The 20,464-nt window shown below is 40.9% G+C and overlaps 1 protein-coding gene across 14 annotated transcripts in view; it reads left to right on the forward strand.

Annotated features, from left to right (window-relative positions):
- The window catches only part of LOC120247637 (myomegalin-like), a 221,631-nt gene that overhangs the window by 145,598 nt on the left and 55,569 nt on the right, over positions 1-20,464 (forward strand). For all 14 annotated transcript variants that reach the window (XM_039255660.1, XM_039255659.1, XM_039255654.1 and 11 more), the window contains 12 exons: positions 4,257-4,388; positions 5,370-5,489; positions 5,714-5,806; positions 5,947-6,159; positions 7,462-7,620; positions 8,531-8,644; positions 9,047-9,184; positions 10,056-10,235; positions 11,153-11,347; positions 14,138-14,305; positions 14,456-14,537; positions 17,881-17,972. In XM_039255660.1, the coding sequence (XP_039111591.1) occupies positions 4,257-4,388; positions 5,370-5,489; positions 5,714-5,806; positions 5,947-6,159; positions 7,462-7,620; positions 8,531-8,644; positions 9,047-9,184; positions 10,056-10,235; positions 11,153-11,347; positions 14,138-14,305; positions 14,456-14,537; positions 17,881-17,972 (1,686 nt within the window). The remainder of the gene's footprint in view (positions 1-4,256; positions 4,389-5,369; positions 5,490-5,713; positions 5,807-5,946; positions 6,160-7,461; positions 7,621-8,530; positions 8,645-9,046; positions 9,185-10,055; positions 10,236-11,152; positions 11,348-14,137; positions 14,306-14,455; positions 14,538-17,880; positions 17,973-20,464) is intronic.

A 20,464-nucleotide genomic window follows, 5' to 3' on the forward strand; every position in this document is an offset into this window, starting at 1 on the left:
GTTATGTTAAAGAAAAATAGCAACAGTGTAGCTCTCCTGCTTACTAATTTTTTGGCATTACGCAAATTGACTTCTTTGCCTTCCACAGAATTTATGCCTGAAAACCCAAGGTGGTTTAAATATCTAAAGAAAGATTGAAGCTGGTAATTTCCTTCTTTATTGTATGCCCCCCGAACTAGAAGATAGGAGGGGTGTGGTTGCTTAGTAAACATCAATTTAGCCCTGGCTCGTGCTGTTTCCTTTTCTATCTAAATTCAAAGAACCGTAGATCTTTGCGTTGCCTTACAACGCCAGGGTCTGCCCCTGTGTGACCATGGCAATTGATCCCCTCTCACAGTATAGTTACAGAACCTAGATAAGGCCCTTTGGGAGGAATAAACATTAGATGCTGGTCAGAGATTACGCCTTTAATTTTATGCTAGTTGATGGTTCTTGTGTGTCTCCTCTTATTAACAACAGGACAGACAACCACAGCAGTTAAAGATCTATGACTTGCTGTTGTAAGGACTAGGAGGTGCCAAGAAAAATGCTCTTAACCCAGAAGACCTAAACTGCCTTTTTAGCCAAGAAGTCTTACATTATGCAACATAGGGCCTGGAAGCAATTCTCTTTCCTGACGCTGGAAAGCATTTGTCCTAAATGAGTCAAAAGCAGCTTAACTTAAAATTGCATTATTACTATAATATGATTTTGGTAACCAGCAGTCTGGAAATTAGCGGTGATTCAGCCAAATCGAGCATTACTGATTTCAGGCTTTATAAAATCATCTTAAAATGATTGGTTTATGTATTTGATATGTCACAAGAATTCATTAGGAGCTGTTAACTCAAGGTCAGGGGACCTTGCTAAGTGCTGTTTTGGCAGACTTATCTGAAAGGACAGTTTTCTGAGATGAAGATTGAATAACGTTTCTAAGACTATTCGGTAATAAAGTGTTATGAATAAGGAAGAAAAAAAGTATCTTCCAGCCTTTAGGTCAGTGCGTTATAGAATAAGGGATTTCCTACAATTATTAAGGCCAAGATGGGTTCAGATGAGATACAGACTCATGTACTATTCTATGGCATTCTTTGGCCTTAAAGTTGCTGTTGAAATGTCTCTATTAAATATCTATCTCCATCTAGTCTTATTTCTAAAGAGCCACTGAAGGATTAGAGTACCGGACTGGAAATTAGGGCTGTTTGTGTTTGTTTCTGCTCTTGTTCTCTTATTCAACACAAACTTTTGGTCCCTACAATATTCCAGACATTATGGTAGGCAATGGACTTATGGAGAGGAAAGATACATTCCCAACTTCAGTGCATCTGGTTTAACTCAATCCTTTTCCTGATTTCCTGTGTAACTTCGGACATTACTTTCTCTAAGTCTCCATTTCTTCACATGTAAGATGGGATTAGATCAGATGGTTAGTTTATAAAGTTTCCTTCACAGCTCTGAGATTCTTTGGTTTAAAGTAAGTAAACAGGGGGTTGCCTGGGTGGCTCAGGTCCATGATCTCACGGTTTGTGGATTTGAGCCCCGCATCAGGCTCTGTGCTGACAGTTCAGAGCCTGGAGTCTTTTTTCGGATTCTGTTTCCCTTTCTGCTCCTCCCCTGCTCACTCTCTGTCTCTCAAAAATGAATAAACATTAAAAAAATTTTTTTTTATTTAGGTAAATAGGACCACTTTCCCTGCCATTTCAAACTTGCAGCTGTTTTCTTTAATTCTTCCTGTTATAGTTTAAATTTGAAAAATATCTGTAATAGACATTATTGGAAAGTTGTTTTGCACTGAGGAGCTGAGAAGCCAGGTTTTGTAGAGAATGTTTTATCATTAAGTAAATGATAAAATTATTTATTTATCAGTTAGAATTGTGAATATCTGTTCACATAGTTACCTCTCCCAGGGTGTGACCTAGTTCACAGCGCCTCAGGGCTAAGCTCCCTGTTACACCCACAACAACAAGCACCTCAATTTTTCTAGGAGTCATTATCCTTCGTTTCTCTTTGTCCCTCTTCTGCCTTCCAGTCCTGTTGACTGACCTTTCAAAACATATCCAAATATATCCAGTTCTGTCCTCCTCCCTTACTACCGCTCTCAGCCACTGTTCTCTTTCACCCACACTACGTACTGAAGCAGCCTTCTCTCTGGTCTCCGTGTTCCCACTGGTGCTCCCCAGGCCGGTCACCACAGAAAAGCTAGAGTGACCTTTTTAAAATATAAATATGATTGGATTACTTTTCTGTTAAAAACAGTGCAGTCCATTCTCATTGCAATGAGAATGAAATCCAGCCTCCTTCACCCTGCTGTAGAAGTTCTGTACTGGCCCCTACCTTTCCTTCTCATCATATATTCCTGTCCTCTGCTCATTACACTTGAGCCTGTGCTAGTCGGCCGGGTAGCCACTAGCCTTATGTGGCTGTTGAGCACTTGACATGTGGCTAGTCTGAATCGAGATAGGCCATGAGTGTAAAGGACACCCGTGATTTCAGAGACTTGGTTTGAAAGGAAGTAAAATACCTTGTTGATGGTTATTATATTGAATACATGTCTATGATCATTTCTTTTGATATACTGTATGGGCTCAGATAATATATTTTGTTGAAATTAAGTTCACCTTTTTTTTTTTTTTTTTTTTTTTTACTTCAGTCAATGAAGTTTACTACAAAAATTTAAGTTTATACACGCCTCACATCACATTTCTATCTGAAAATGCTGCTCTAGCCTCATAGATCTCTCCCAGGCTCATAGCCACTCTAGGTCATTTCCAGTAGCTGTTCCTGCTGCCTAGATTGTCCATCTGTAGCTCTTTGCAGGACTGGCTTTTTATGCTGCAGATCTCCATGTAACCAACGTAGAGCAACTGGTCAACCAGCTTAGAGTAACTTTATCGTGCTTTTCTATTTTACAGCATAGGGTGTGTCACTATCTGCTGTCTTGTGTATTTCCTTGTTCCTTTATTATATAGCTCCTTACTTCCAACTCCCATAGTGCTTTATATATTACAGTACTTAAGAGATGTTTTAAAAATGATAAATAGCATTAGAAGAATTAAAAAACTGTTGTTTTTTACCTGAAATCTTGTACTTCCAGTCCATTGCTGGCAGGAAGAGTTTGAAGGTAAGCTCTAACCCCACTGCCTAGAAGATGGTAGTCGAGAGTTTGAAAAGATGAGGGAATTGGAAAATGAGCAGCAGTTGTCTTTTTCTCTTCCTAATGGATTTATATTTTTTTCTCACTGGACTGGGGGGGCAGGAGTGGGAAGGGAAGGGTCAGGGAGAGAGGAGATGGATTTAATGCCACAATGAATTCCTGCAATTTTATTTTAGTACCCTTAGCTCATAGTGAATATTAGGTACAGTTCCATAAGTTTATCTTAGTCTGATTTATCATCACATTATGTAAGCAGTGTTTTTTTTTTTCCTCCTGAATCTTTTTGGTGAATTGCTATTCCTGTAAAACATACGTCCTTCCTAGACCACCATGGGTGTTGAAATTTATTTTTAATTCTGTTTTTACTGTTTTTTGAAATAACCTCAAATTTATAAGGAAGTCATAAGAGAAATACAGAGAACTCCCAGATTCACCAATTGCTAACATTTATCCAGATTCTCCATTTGCTAATATTTTGCTACATTTGCTGTTTCACTCCCACTGCCTATATAGACACATTATTTTTTTATTCCTGGACCATCTGAGAATTAGTTGCAGATATTATGAGTTTTTATACTAAATAAGCATGTTTCCTAAGGGCAAGAACATCTTTTATATAACTATAATTACTAAATTTAGGAAATTTAGTATTGATATTATAATGTATAGTTTATATTCAAAATCTGTCCATTTTTCCAATAACGTGAACAGGCATATTATAAGAAAGGCTGTTGAAACATACCCTTCTCTTCTTAAGGACGGTATAGGTTTGTTTATTGAATTCCCTGATTGGAAATAGGATAAAGTGAGTATTTGGTCATCATAAACATTTTCTTTTTTAAATCTTCCCTTTTCTTTAAACTAAATTATTTGTCTTAACTGAATATGTAGTGTTTGTGTGAGTTCATAGGCAAAGACAGGGAGAGGACCTGGGGATCTCATATGGAAGGGAGTAAATCAGTCCTCTTAATAAGGAACAGGATTGCCTTAGGAATTCATACTGCCAACTCATGCAACAATTTAGGTTTTCAAGCCTCTGCCAAAAGATGCCAGAGACCGTAGAAGAGAGTATTTATTGTTGGCTACATTTAACTGAAGTTTTTGTCTTGCTGCTGCTCCCTAGCCCATGTCTGAAGAGTTACTCAAACAACAGAAGCTGAATGCGGACGAGACCATTGTAACCCAGCAGTCTGTATCTGATGCCCACTTGGCAGAACTCCAGGAAAAAATCCAGCAAACAGAGGCCACCAACAAGGTACAATGAATCCAGCCCTTGGAGATCACAGGTCCTGAGTGGGACTTGGAAGATGGAAACTGTGTATTCCTGTTGTTCTAAGGAATATCTGTGTGTGTGTGTGTGTGTGTGTGTGTGTGTGCACTTTTTTTTTTAAAGTTTATTTATTTTGAGAGAGAGTGAGTGCGAACGGAGGAGGGGCAGAGAGGGAGGGAGAGAAGGAATGCCATGCAGGCTCTGTGCTGCCAGCGCAGAGCCCACCTTGGGGCTTGGTCTTGAGAACTGTGAGACCATGACCTGCGCCGAAATAAAGAGTCAGACACTCAACCGATTGAACCACCCAGGCACCTGGGCACTCTAAGGAATATTTGACCAAAACTGTTGTTCTTTCCTTTATCTCTCATCAAGATTTCAGCCTGTTCTGCACAGATCAGAATTTCTGGTGCCTTTTAGATCTATAATTAAAACTTGAATGCAGAGACCCCTGGGTGGCTCAGTTGGTTAAGCAAACAAACTTGAATGAATTCTTTACCTGTGTAAAGCACCAAGACAAGAGGTTTGTGCTTTTGATTTTAGCTTAACTTCTCACCCCTTTATAGCCCAAGGATTCTAACATTTACGTAGAAGAGAATTTCACCAGTTCCCACAATTTGGATGCTGAGCTTCTGGCAGAACACCTTGTGGTGGTCTGTCCCGTCCTAGATAGCAGAACTCCTTGGACTTTGTATAGAGCATCCACGGTGACTCGGGTGGACTAGTGCCCATCACTGCCCATCACACGGAAAGCACAGTGCAGGAGAATTGAAGCAATTGAGTACTGAAGGAAGTATTTCATGTTACCTGCTACTTTGTCTTGGTGATTGGCTTAGGACTTTAATGGCTACTCTCTGGGGAAAAAAATAACAAGGTAATATTATGTAGGAAATAGATTATCTAGATTTGAGGAAGGACTTTCTGGTTGCATCTGAGGTTAAAAGAAATCACTTTCTTTTCTGAATTCAGATTCTTCAAGAGAAATTGAATGACATGACCTGTGAACTGAAGTCAGCTCAGGAGTCCTCTCAGAAGCAGGATGCTGCAATTCAAAGCCTCAAGGAAACTCTGAAAAGCAGGGAAAATGAGGTACACATTTGGCAGTCAGGGACCTGTGAGGAAATGATTTGTTCCATCGAAGTAGACACAGATTCTGTATTTTGTAGCAATGGATCGTTAGACTAAGAGAGCTAAGCCTAGAAAAACTGGAGTGTAATCAGCATTGGTGTTTCTACAGTCTGTGCAGGTGAGATCATGGAATTCAGTTTTAGTTCACCAACTAACATGTTTGGTACTCGCTATCTCCTTTTCAGACAGAGGAGCTGTACCAGGTGATTGAAGGTCAAAATGACACAATGGCAAAACTCCGAGAAATGCTGCACCAGAGCCAGCTTGGACAGCTTCACGTAAGTGAGGGCCACGTAGGACACGAGGAGGGACTGCAGAGGAGGAAGTGCCATGTTCGGTCACAGTCTTGATTTTGTTAGTCTTCTCAGCCACTCGGGGCTTGGCCTCCTTGTGGTTATGAATTTTCCTGTCTTTTCAGAACTCCGAGGGTACTTGCCCAGCCCGGCAACAGGTGGCTCTGCTTGACCTACAGACTGCTCTGTTCTGCAGCCAGCTCGAAATACAGAAACTCCAGAGGGTCATACGTCAGAAAGAACGCCAGCTGGAGGATGCCAAGCGATGTGTGCAGTTCGTGGAGGCCACAGCCCGTGAGACAGAACAGCAGAAGGAGGCTTCTTGGAAACATAACCAGGTAAGTCAGTAATCAGTTTGTGGCCAGAAGTGCTTGGCTTTGCCCTGATACTGACTTTTCATCAGGATGGTTTCTGTTGAACCCTTGAGTCATCACTTAATCCAGTTAATTCAGCTCAACGTTTGTTGGCCTCATGCCATGTGCCGGACATCGGGCTGGGCTCTGGAAACACAAGAGTCAGTGTCACAAGCTCTTTCCTGTTACGTTACTTGTGGTTTAGTATAAGGCAGTCACAGAAACAGAATTTTCGTGATGAGGCAGAGGAGGTGTGTGTGGGTCCCAGAGGAAAAATACAAGAGGGGCTGAGGAAGGGAGTCTGGGAAAGCTTTATGAAAGGAGCTCTCTTAGGTTATTCCTGAAGGATGGGGAAAGGTTACCAAGACAGAATAGTGGGAAGCAACAGCCAGGGTCAGAGGAATGGCACGTACAATCAGCCACTTCTTTTTTGTTTTTTTAAATTAATTCTTAAGTGGTTCATTTATCTTGTTAAGTTAGAGCATATGCTGCCAATTTTTTTTTTTTTTTTTTTTTGAGAGAGTTGGGGGGTGGAGAGGAGCAGAGGGAAAGAGAGAATCTTAAGCAGGCTCCATGCTCAGCACAGGGCCTAAATGTGGGGCTTGATCCCATGACCCTGGATTCATGACCTGAGCCAAAATCAATCAAGAGTCAGACACTCAACTGGCTGAACCACCGAGAGCCCCAGTTTGTTTTATTTGTTTTTTGTTTTAGGATATAAAATGATGGTGGAAATACTCTATCCTTGAGCTCATTGTAAAGGATCCAGGTTTACAGCAGGACAGAGTTCTGCTTAGTAGTTATATAGATCTGTCATTTGTAAACTAGAAAGTAAGTCCTGAACTATAATGGTATGTACACCTTGTCTCCATTCACAGTTATGATTTCCCATATCCTATAGTAATTTCAAGAATGGCACTTTTCTGGGGCGCCTAGATGGCTCAGTCGGTTAAGCGTCTGACTTTGGCTCAGGTCATGATCTCATGTTTCACGAGTTCAAGCCCTGCGTCGGGCCCTGTGCTGACAGCTAGCTCAGAGCCTGGAGCCTGCTTCCGATTCTGTGTCTCCCTCCCTCTCTGACCCTCTCCTGCTCATGCTGTCTCTCTCTCTCTCTGTCTGTCTGTCTCTCAGAAATAAATAAACCATTTAAAAACTTCAAATTAAAATAAAAAGAATGGCACTTTTCTGCTACTTTATATTTCTATATCTGTTGGAATTTTTAAGGTCTTCATATCTACTGACCACGTGAAAATTTTAGATTGTTTAAAAGACATTTGTTTCATTCAGGAATTACGAAAAGCCTTGCAGCAGCTCCAAGGAGAATTGCAGAGTAAAGGCCAACAGCTTCGTATCCTGGAGGCTGAAAAATACAATGAGATTAGAACCCACGAGCAGCATATTCAGCACCTAAACCACAGTCTGAGTCACAAGGAGCAACTGCTTCAGGTGAGTCGACACAATGACTTCAACCAAATCTGGGCTCACAGAACTCTGAGGTTTCTGTTCACGTAAAATCTCAAGATGTCCATCTACCTACCTGTGTTCGGTACCTGTTACACATAGAGCATTGAGACCTGGGAACCAGGAGGATTCAAAATAAATAGAAAGTACAGTTCGTAAACCACCAGTGCTAACCAGCAAGTGTAGGAAATAATAAATGTAGACCCAAAAGACAAGCAATCAGTATTCAGCAAATAGTTATCAAACAGCTTTGTGAGCCAGATACTGGTGCTGGGAAGACAGAGAAGATATGACCACTGCTCTCAGGCTAGTAGGTGAAGACATCTGTGTACAAAGTCCTGTTATTTAGATGATAAAATGAAGGTTTTGGGGAAAATGTAGAACATCAAAGTGGACCATGATCAGTTCTACCACCTGCTGTAAGCTGCAGTCCCATTTCCACCCCCTACATTTTGCTCATCATACAGTTTTTTCGTCGTGTGCACATATTGTACATATTTTTTTTTTCTGATAGAAATACCCCCACCTCCTCTTCACTTGGGAAATTCCTAGTCCTTTAAGATTCAGAGCAGATGTAACCCCTTTTGTGAGATCTTTAGTGACACCTTCAGGCAGATGTACATAGTGCATCCTGTGTTCCCCTGTTACTAGGTACACAGACACATATATATACGTTTATACGAATACACACGTATACACATGCATGTGTCTATACACATATATGTGTGATGTGGAATAATTAATGTATATGCCTGTCATCTCTGCTAACCTGTGTTTTCTTTTAGAGTGATTGCATTTTGTTTTTGATCCTAAGTAACAAATTGGTTGGCAAAATGTTGGAATTCGGTACATTATGTACAGATGAATAAAGGAAAATATTTTTTGGTCTCATTAGGAGTTTCGGGAGCTCCTACAGTATCGAGATAAGTCAGACAAAACCCTCGAAGCAAATGAAATGTTGCTTGAGAAGCTTCGGCAACGAGTACAAGATCGAGATGTTGCTCTAGAGGTATGTGCCTTATTTTTGTTTATGTACTATGGATTATTCCATTCACACAGGTACTGTAGGAATACTTCATTTGCTGCTTTCTGAAGTTGGTTTTTCCTTCCTTTATGTTTGGATTTAAAACAAAATTTTTTTTCAACGTTTATTTTTGAGAGACTGAGTTCGAGTAGGGGAGGGGCAGAGAAAGAGGAAGACACAGAATCCAAAGCAGGCTCCAGGCTCTGAGCTGTCAGCACTGAGCCCAGCATGGGGCTCAAACTCACAAACCCCGAGATCATGACCTGAGCCGAAGTTGGACGCTCAACCGACTGAGCCCCCCAGGCGCCCTGTATTTGAATCTTAATGAACGAGTGTGATCACAGTAGTGAATGTGCAGTAGCTTTAGGATCCTTACTTTCCTTGCAGCGGGCCATAGATGAAAAGTTCTCCACTCTAGAAGAAAAAGAAAAAGAACTGCGTCAACTCCATCTCGCCATGCGAGAGCGAGATCATGACTTAGAGAGACTGCGTGGTATTCTCTCCTCTAACGAAGCTACCATGCAGGTAAGAGCACAGTCTGCCATGACTTGGTATCCCTCTCCCACTTGGATTCTAAACCTGAAGCATCAACTCCTTCTGTCATTTTCTGAAAACCAAGGTATTTGCTTCAGAAGACAAAAAATACAGAAACCAAAATGGTGATCATTAGTTCCATCATTATAGATTAGGAAGTGAGAAGTGTTAGTCTGCCATGAACTCTACAGGAGGAAGCAGTGAATATAGATTTCTAGACATAACTTCTTTTTTTTTTAATTTTTAACTTATTTATTTTTGAGAGAGAGACAGTGCAGAGCCCCATTTAGGGCTCAAACTCACAAACCGTGATATCATGATCTGAGCTGAAGTCGGACCCTTAATCAACTGAGCCATCCAGGCACCCCAACTAGACGTACTTCTGATGTATTTATAATTCTTGTCGATATTGGTAAGCTTTTTACATAAGCATTGCCAGGGTACAACTGTTACACTGTTGTTTTCTCACTAATGTTATATCCATGTCCTTCTATAGTCACAGTCAGAACACTTATTAATATTTCCTGTGGGCTACTCTTGTGTATGTATTTTCGAGTTTACACATTTAACCATCTGCCACTTCTTAAAGAAGTCTGTCACTTCCTCTGTAGCATAGCCTGCTTCCTCAAAACTACTTCATTTATCATACGTGTTGTATTTATTTCTCTACAAATTAGATGAGAGTTTCTAAAACAAAATAAAAAAAAGATTAGTATGGCATTGTTTGATTAGATATTAAGTTTTCTCCTTTTGCAAAAAAATGATAATTTTGGAGATATTTCAAGGTGGATCAAGTTTCTTGCCTTTCCTGAGGAGTGTGGGCTGGCCCTTTGACTTACAGCTGCTTTCTTTTTTCCTGCAGAGCATGGAGAGTCTCCTGAGGGCCAAAGGCCTGGAAGTAGAACACTTATCTGCTACCTGTCAGGACCTCCAGTGGCTGAAAGAAGAATTGGAAACCAAATTCAGCCATTGGCAGAAGGAACAAGAAAGTATCATTCAGCAGTTACAGACATCTCTGCATGACAGGAACAAAGAAGTGGAGGCAAGACTTTAGTTCCTTACCGGCAGTTGGCTTAGTGATTGCATAATCTCAGTCTTGGATTAGGACCCTTGAGGTCTGGGAGGCCAATGACCCAAGTGTCGAATTCCATTCTGTGCCTGGGCAAGTCCTTGGCTTTCCCTGGGACCTTTTTTCCTACACCCATAAACTCAGGGTGACAATTATCTTTCTCAAATAAGTCATGTGAGAATTAATGAGAACTGAATCGTGCACCTTTGATGTGAGACCTGACCTTTATTAGTTATGGTGCCAGGCTTGTTAGGCACGGTTTTAATTGCTTAATGGATGCTAACTCATTGAATCCTTACATGTCTATGAGTTCTATATTATTATCCCTCTTTTATAGACAAGGAAACAGACTTCTGAGATGAAGACACTTATCCAAAGTAACAGAGTTAGTAAGCGGCAGAGCCAGGAAGCAGCCCAGGCAGTTTGGCCCACAGTTGTAACCACCACGTGCTCCCTCTCAGTATAGAAGGAGGAACTCTGTCACCACGCTAGCATAGTGCTTGTTATTCTTTCTTAGCCTGTCGTTTTGTGTTTCCCCCATAAAAGTTATACTGGGGAGAAATAAACAAAATGGACTGAGTGTCCATTTATCTTCCTCTAGTTTTAATTATCATGGACCCTGAGCAAATAGGGAAAGAGCTTCAGAAAATAATACATAAGTTGCCGTTACAGGTATTTTTGTGAATTGTTGGTGTTCATTCACCAAGCACATATTTCTGTGGGCCAGGCGTGTGCTGGACCTGGGAAAACAAAAGTGAATAAAACATGATTCTTGCTCTCCAGAATCCCACAGCTCTTTCTTCTATAATAGATCCTTAAAGAATAAACCCTTTGATACGTAGTAGAGGGCATCCTCTCCTCCAAAACTTACGGCATCCCTTCTGTGTTAGGACCTGAGCGCGACGTTGCTCTGCAAACTCGGGCCGGGACAGAGTGAGGTCGCCGAGGAGCTGTGCCAGCGCCTACAGAGAAAGGAAAGGCTGCTGCAGGAACTTCTCAGTGATCGAAACAAACAAGCCGTGGAACATGAACTAGAGATTCAAGGCCTGCTTCAGTCCATGAGCACCAGGGAGCGGGAGAGCCAAGTAAGGACTGATGCACGGATCAGAACGCTATTGGTGCATTTACAGCCTGTGAATAGGGTTCTTTGGAACATCACCGTGTGTGTGTGTGTGTGTGTGTGTGTGTGTGTGTGTGTGTGTGTGTGAGAGAGAGAGAGAGAGAGAGAGAGAGAGAGAGAGAGAGAGATTTTACAGTCCATTCTGTGAGGATTTTTTCCTCCAGTCTGTTAGACTATAGTTTTACATCAGTCACCAAAGCATGCAATATTTTTAGAGCACTTCACATTTAGATGGGTGCCTAAACAGCACACATACCCACTCACCCATTCTCTTTTTCTTGATATTCTGCTAATTTCACAGGAGGGAATATGGGGTTCTGGAGTGTTTTGGTTTCGAGTCTAAAATATCCAAACCTGATGATATTTTGGGGGCGCCTGGGTGGCTCAGCTGGTTGAGTGTCTGACTCTTGATTTTAGCTCAGGTCATGATCCCAGGGTCATAGAATCAAGCTCTGCACTGAGCATGGAGCCTGCTTAAGACTGACTGTCTGTCTCTCTGTCTGTCTCTGTCTCTCTCTCTCTCTCTCTCTCTACCCCTCTCGCACACACTCTCTCTCTAATCAAACAAACAAAAAAACCTTTAAGAAAACATTTCAGTGATATTTTCTATTTCCAGCCAAGGTATGGCAAAACTTACATTTTACATATTTTTTTCTTAATTCTCATAAAAACTGAAATCTCTTAAGAGGAAACCAGACTGTTTTTTTTCCAAAGGCCTTGATGAGAAGAAATAATCTTATGATATTATGGAATAGTTAATCTTCAGGTACTGGTACATGAGTATTTCAGAAGGCAATTCTTAATTTATCCTCATTCACAGATCTCTTTCTCCTCAAGGCTTGAGATGTGAACTGCATTTTAGGGACCAGTCACTCAGAATTCCCTCCAGCCAGTTTTAGGGGGCACCAGATTCTTATCATTTGACCATAATATTTTCTAATGTTTCCTCATGTCTTGGAGAGTTCTTTTTCTCTCATCTATTTCTCAAACCCCCTGAAGTGAATATACATTTCCTTCCTATTAAATAAGCTGCAGAAATTGCTTCTAGAGTAGACCTAACAGAGTCACTGTGAATTCTTTAAGTCTTTGGCAGGAGGCTAACAAAAGTCTCTTTTTTAACCCTTTTGTAATTTGAAAGAATTAGTTTATTACACCTCAGAAATACTGTACTCTACTGAGAGTAAAATGATGGAAGCTAGGACATAACTGTGAAATTATAAAAGATCACTTTAACTCCAGAAAAAGAGAAATGGTTGTATTTTCCTAGATCTGCTTCTTAAATTTTACATGCAGGAGAAGTCCTCTGGGGAGCTTTTTAGAAGCGTAGATTCCCAGGCTTGCTCCCAGGGACAGGGGCCAGGAGGGATGGGGAGGGCTTAAGAGCTTGCACAGATGACAGTGATGCTGCTGGTCCATGGGCCACGCTTGGAGGACCAGGGCTAAAAACAACACTACTAGAAAAAGAATTCCAAGCCACGTAGATCATATATATGACCCAAGAGATCTTGAATGTTATTTATTGTTTCTTTCCCATAACAATTTGCATAGATGTTTATTAATGTGAATGAATAATGTGCTGTTAACTTCTAGATGGTTATGTCCAAATCCCTGAAGGGCCCAAATCTTACTAAACATGTAAAGTTATTCTTTTATTTCCCTTAGAAATTATGACAAACGCTCCGCTTCTCCTTTGAAACAGTAGTTATTGTTCCAGAAGCAGTTGGTGCCAAGATAGCTAATAGAGTTTTGATTCATCAGCTTATAGCCCCCAGTAATTTTAGTCTTGGTTTATTATTTCCACATTTTCTGATTAAATGCAGACTTTTAATGTGGTAAAGGTCACAAATAATGTTCTAGATCTTTTTCCTTAATGTGCGTAATTTGTCTTAGAAAACTGGGATTTGAAATTAAACCTGGGGTTGGTGGTTTTGAGGTTCAGATTCTCTGGATTGTATGATCTGATAAAAGTGTCTCCACGTAATTGATTCATTCAGTAAATACGTGTTGAGTGCCTGCTATCTGCCGGACACTGTTCTGGGTGCTTGTGACTCAGCGCTGAAGAAAACCTAGACCCTGCCCTGAGGAAACATGCATCCAGTTGGGAGAGAGACAATAAACAGATACATCAGATAACGGCAGTGTATTCTAAAAAACTTAGCAGGACAGGGAGAATCGTGAGTAGAGAAAAGCTCACTGTTTTATTTATTTATTTTTTAATGTTTTATTTATTTCTAGGAGAGAGAGAGACAGCGTGAACAGGGGAGGGTCAGAGAGCAAGGGAGTCACAGACTGAAACAGGCTTCAGGCTCTGAGCTGGCAGTCAGCACAGAGCCCGACGCGGGGCCCGAACCCACGAACCGCGAGATCATGACCTAAGCGAAAGTCGGACGCTTAACCGACTAAGCCACCCAGGCGCCCCAAAAGCTCACTGTTTTAGATAGAATATGCAAAGGAGGTCAGTACGTTAAGGGAGCATTAGGCAAAGATGTGAGGGGAGCAAACCAAACAAACGTTTGGGTAAAGGCCATCCAGGCCGAGGGCATATGTGGAGCCCCTTGAAATAGTCCCCTTGCTTTCAGTTACAGCCTGTGTGTAACAGAGGACTTAAAATTCAGGCTGTAAACTGAAAGCAAGGAGACTATTTCAAGGGGCTCCACTGGCTTTTCATAAATAATTGACTTTTAACAAATAACATCAGAAGGTGAATTTTGTTTTGTAGAGTATCCGTCTAATGTTCTGTGTGATTTCCTTACAGGCCTCTGCAGAGAAGATGGTACAAGCCCTAATGGAAAGAAATTCAGAATTGCAGGCCCTGCGCCATTATTTAGGAGGGAAAGACTTCATGGCGTCCCAAGCACTGATCTTGAACCAACCCACTGAAGTTACCTCCAGCAGTCCCCATCTTGGAGATCAGACTGATCAAGTAAGAGCTATGGACTCGTGTAGATGTTCGTGACCTTTTCTTTTTGTGTGCAAGGCATACGTTTGATCATCTTAATACCATTCCAAGTCCTTGTCGTTGTGATCATGGTTCCCACACTTTCCTAAATCCCCTGACTCTTCCCATTTGTAGGGTTCTGTGCATATACCCTCCAAGGATGATAGCATTTCATTGACTGCCAAAGGGGATGCCAGTATAGCCAGGTCCTCATTGGGTAAGTATCAAATGTAATTTCACTAAGGAACCTTCTGTCTTTTCTTCCTGTAACTCTGTTAATAAGTGTGGCAAAGACACTCTTTCTCTTTCTACCTTAATGGAAAAAAATAAGTAGATTTCCCTAAAAGGCTATTTAGGAAAAACTGACCTGACCTTATGTCGAATTAAGACAGTTGTTCTAGGTACACAGTTCGACTCCAGGGAAGCTGCCTCCTGATTGTCCTTTTCAGATAGTTTTGCAGGGATTCAGAAATGTAGCAGGTAGTGTTTCCAAACCTACACAGCAAGACCATGGGGCTGACACATTCCAGATGTCTTTCAAGCAGACTGAGTCTACACACTGTAACTTGGCATAACTTGTTCTGCAGTGCAGAGCGAGCGTGGGGGGCAATGTGCTTTAAGCTATTGTCAAAGACCACAGCCATCTAAGTAAGAGACTGGTAGGCCTTGAACTCCCCCCAAACAGCTGAATTCTGTGCAGAGTAGGAACAAAACATAATGAGTGCTTGGGATTCGAGTCTCTGACTTTCACGGAGTAAACGGCCAGGATCAATAGTAACTTCAAGGAAGATATTTACCCAGTGATTTCTAGAAATAGGGGCTTACCATCACTCATGAAGTGGTGATTATAGTGCCATAATGCGAAAGGTTGTGGACTTGAATAATTAACTTACAGTTTTTAAATGATATTAAGAATGTAAAAGCTTTGTGTCTGTGTTACAGTGTTAAGTATTATGGGATTCCGTAGATAGTCATGCAAGTGGTTATTTTTTAGTAGGAGAACTTTATGTTAGTCAAAGAGTAATGGATGCTGGATTTGTTAATTCCCTATTTACCTTTTTTCCAAAAGTACCTTCCCACAACTTTTTATTTTGCAAATTTCAAACTTACAGAAAGGTGGCACAAATAATGCGTAGACAGTTAATACGATTCACCGCCTGTTAACATTTTACCACCTTTGCATACTTTCTTTACATGCATACACACAGATATATTGTTATTTCTAAGCCATTTAAAAATTAGGTATCCTGACACTTCACTTCTAAATACTTCATTGTGTATCTCCTAGCAGCAGGGGCATATTCTCCTGCTTCAGTATGAGTATTACACTCAGGAAATTCAACCTTACTGTAGTCCTGGCACCTAACGTACGGTTCATATTCACAGTTCCCGTTGTCACCATAATGTCCTCGATGGCCGGGTTTCTTCCTCCAGGATCTGGCATCACATTTACTTGTAATGTCCCTGTAGTCTCCTTTAATCTGGAACAGCTTTCTAGTCTTTTTTGTCTGTTTTGACATAGGCATTTTTGAAAACTCTGGGTCAGCTCATGGCCCTCAGTTTGGCTCTGATTACTTATTTCCTCGTGGTTAGATTCAAGTTAAACATTTTTGGCAAGAATGCTTCCAGGGTGATGTCTTTCTCAGTGCATCACGTCAGGAGCACGTGATAGCAGTTGGTATTCTCCTTGGTCAAGGCTGTATCTGCCGGAGAGATCCGTGAAGACTCATTTCTCCCACTGTGTGAGGGGTCTGCCAGACTAGCGCCTGGAGGTGTTGACGGTCCGTTTCCCCACAGTCCTTCCCGGGGGGCGGGTCACATCTTTCTGCCGTGCCTGAACCAACAATTCTATTGCGTTGGTAGTTTAAAAATGTGATTTCTGGGGCACCTTGGTGGCTCAGTCAGTTGAGCATCCTACTTCAGCTCAGGTCATGATCTCACGGTTTATGGGTTCGAGCCCCGTGTTGGGCTGTGCTGACAGCTCAGAGCCTGGAGCCTGCTTTGGATTCTGTGTCTCCCTCTTTCTCTGCCCCTCCCCTGCTTGTGCTATGTCTCTGTCTCTCTCTCCAAAACAAACAAAAAATAATAATAAGGTGATTTCCATTTCTAAAATTTCTTCCTTTGAAAATCCGTATTCCTTTGAAAATCAGTATTCTCCCCATTCCGTTTTTTGTACCAATGTGTTCTACTAAATTCTGTTTTTAAAAATACATGTTATTATCTGTTTCTGTTATTATTCCATTTGGTGCCCAAATTATCCCAGATTTGGCCAATTGGAGCCCCTTCTAGCTGCTCCTCTGTTCTTTTTGATATTTGCCTGTCAGTTTCTCAGCACTTCTACACTTTGTGGCACAAGATGTTCTGCGATCACCTTTTATTCTCCCTGCCTCAGCCCTGGAATTACCCATTCCCTCAAGGGGCTCTGCTTCCTTTAAGTGGATAATGGCACGTAGATACTAATCTCTTGGCACAAGATAGGTTCATAGCTACAGGTACGTCATTTGCTTCTAGGCCCTTTTACATGAACAGGGGTGTGTGTGTGTGTGTGTGTGTGTGTGTGTGTGTGTTTGATACTGATTTCTCTAATTCTAATTGAACAACACAGGTTCTTTCTTTGGCTTATTTTGTGTTTGTATCTGCCTTTTTTTTTTCTTTTTTTTTTTTTGACATTGAAAAACCTGCTTACCTATAACATCAATATACTCACATATTGGCACAATGCACAAAACTGGTTTCATGATTGCTATGCGAATATAGCTATCAACAAAAAACTCATTAAATAGTGTTTAAGGTTTCTTTTTATTTACTTGTTTAACCCTTAGACTCTTTCCTGCCGAGGATATATAGTTAGAATACTGAGTTCAAAAAATTATTTGGATTAATTTTTGTTTTTCTGGGTGCTTGTTTTATCTATTTGTTATACAGGTTCATTTATGTTAATATTCAGTTTTAGGCTTTTTCCTCCCTGTTATTATTGAACTAACTTTACACATTAAAAATATAAAACATTAGCATGATTCAAAACTCAAATATATAGAAAAGTGCACTCAGAAGCCCCATCAACTTCCCTAACATTCCTCTCTTGTTTTCACCCCTCCCTTGAAGGCAACCAATTTCATTTCTGGGTTATCCTTCCCTAAGTTTCTTTTTGCAAAGTAAGAGAGCAGTCCTGTGTCTCTGTGTGATGCGTGTGTGTTCTTGTTGTCCTCTTTCCTAATATAAAACATAGTACACTAGGTGTATTCTTTTGTACCCACCTTGTTTTACTTAATAGTGTATCTTAGAAATTAGTCCATGCCTGTTCATAAAGATTTTCCTCATTCTTTTTACGGTTGATTATAGTACTTCATGGCATGGGCATACCGTGGTTTATTCAGTCTTCTGTAGACGGATTGCAGTATTTTGCTATTACAATTAATGCCGCAAAGAACAACCTGTCCATAGAGCCGTTGTTATTGTTGTTGTTAGATTGTGTATTCAGAGTCAGTTCCCCAGAAGGAAGGTAGCAGAAGCCCTGTGAATTACAGTGATTGACACTAGTGCTGTGTGTTCACTGCCAGGAGACTTGGATGCCATGACCGGGCTGGAGAAGGAGCTGGGTACTGCCAAGGAAGAGCTCGAGCTCATGGCTAAAAAGGAAAGAGAAAGCCGGGTGAGTTTTCTCAGGGAGTCTCATTTCTAAATCCCTTTTCTTTTCTTTCAGGATAGTTTCTATTTAAAAAACTACAGTTGTCCAAGTAAATATACTAGCTAGGTCCTAAAGCAAAGTAAGACTTTTCTTTCAGGAGAAAACCAGAAATCGCTTTATATACATATTTTCTCAAAACATGCTCTTATTTTTATACATGGAGACCATTAAACTTTTAAGTGCTGAAGAGACAAAGACTGCTCTCTCTGCCCGTCGCTAACTAGAATCATTGTAAAGAACTTGTGAAAAAGTGAAATACTGTATAAGTGCTGCTTGGAATTGTGACGTTAGATCCGCAAAATTAGTTTTAAAAATATGGAACAAAAGACTTTGGGGAATGGTCGATAATGTTTATTGACTACTTGCTGTATGCAGTGCACTGTACGGGTACGTAAATTAGCACTAATGCTTATGACTCTGCAAACTGAGTGGTATTGACCCTATTCTATAGATGAAGAAGATGAAACACTGATTTTTTCTTTTTAAACATAGAGTTGGGAAAGTGTCCTGTAACTAGTAAGACATCCTGAAGGTAAGATTTAAATTGAGGTCTTTTGTGACTCAAAATACTTGCTAAGAAGTCATGACTTGGAGCAGATAATCTTCCCAATCTTGGGCCCTACTTCTAGCAATGGAGTTTTCATGAATTTTCTTAGAAGAGGCCGCCCAGCCTTACAGGAGAATCCCTTCTCTCTCTGCCGCCCCGTACAGCTGGCTGTATGTCCAGCTGGGAAAGAAATACCAGGGCCACGGTATAGAGGTACCAGCTAACACTGAAAGCATCTATTTCAGAGGGGCAGCAGTGTCATGGGCTCCTAAATTAAGCTTACCTGGCTAGTCAACATCAGGAATATTCCACCTCTTTGCCAGAGTTAGGTCTAAAATATAAAACCTGTATTCGCGTTTGTGGTTATCTTATTGTACTTCCTCATTTCTCCTCTTGTAACTATATTTCTCCTTATAACCAGACTACTGTTATGTGACTCTAGTTTTGAGGATATGAAATTGTATGACATTTTAAAAATACCAGTTTTCAAAATCCCCTGGTTTCCCTCCCAGTTTTTTTTTTTTTTTTTTTCCTTTTTTTGGTTCTACTGTAGCCATTATCTGATTATTCACATCAGGTATTTCAGTTCAGTTTCCACATGCTATTCCTGTTTTTCCCACATATACTCATTTCAGTGCAACGTTGCTTTTTGGTTCTGTACTTTTTGGATATGTACCAAAAGCCATGTCGATTTTCTCAAATTTTTAAACATCCGCCCTCCCCCCACTGTCTTGAAATAATAGTAGCAGTGGTAGCAATAATTAACATTCACTGATTGCCTGCCACACACTTTTAAATCCATTTTCTCTATTCTCATATGGCCCTGAAAAATAGATATTTTTTCCATTTTTACAATTGAGGGAATTGAAGCTCAGTTTAAATGCCTTCTAGGAAGATTCTGCCAAGAGTTAAAGCCCATGTGTGCCTCACTGCAGACCTTTATTATGCTGCAGTAGTGTAGCTTCCTTGTGATTGAATTTCTCTTCTATGGAGCACATACCCATCTATATAATGATAGGGGCCTATGAAGAGGGCCCTCCTTTTTCATACCCAAGATCTGCTCAAACTGAGAAATAAAGTAGTGGCAGAGCATTTTTATTTTACCAACTGCATTACGGACACAGGCGCAGGTAGAGAACTTAATGCAAGAACCAAGAGGCCTGCTAGCCAACTCCCAGAACGGGGTAGACCTCTGTCTACCTAAGTCCCACACACAGCAGGCCTGCCCTTGGAGAAACAGTGGCAAAAACGGGCTTCTTGCAGCCAGTGCTTCCCCAAAAGAACGATGTAGCCAAGTCAGGCATGCATGGCTTATTCTTCCCCAGTATGCCATTCAGGTAAGTCCCTTCGCCTACCTGGGGCTGAGTTAAGGAGTGGAGACAAGTCAGGAGTTACACTAACCGAGGTCCTTCCTCATGCAGGGAAATGTGAGAAGTATTTCTTCCCAACATGCACAGTAGCCCAGGATATCAAATAACTGTGTAGTTACAAATGATGAGCCCACATAGTGAACTGTCTGTGTTGATGGAATTAGAAGTAAGGTCTTTATTGCACACAGCTCACGTTTTATATATTAAAGAGGCACTGCTTCCTTTAGGAAGCTTGACTATGCCTTAAACTCACTGGGGGGCATCTGTCTTCGTGTGTCACACCTATTTTCTTTTTTTTTTTCTTTCTTTAAGGCTTTATTTTTAAGTAACCTCCACACCCAATGTGGGACTTGAACTTACAACCCCCAGATCGAGAGTCACATGCTCTACTTGCTGAGCCAGTCAGGCTCCCTTATACCTCTGTTCTTTACATCGCAATATCATTCCTTAAAATGTTTACTTAACAAATCACTTGCCATCTCCACGAAGGATGTGTGGGTGTAATCAAAGGCATTACAGCCTTGTGTGCGGAGTCTGCT

This window comes from Hyaena hyaena, unplaced genomic scaffold, assembly GCF_003009895.1.
Source record: "Hyaena hyaena isolate Hyena2069 unplaced genomic scaffold, ASM300989v1 scaffold_539, whole genome shotgun sequence".
Classification (NCBI taxonomy): domain Eukaryota; kingdom Metazoa; phylum Chordata; class Mammalia; order Carnivora; family Hyaenidae; genus Hyaena; species Hyaena hyaena.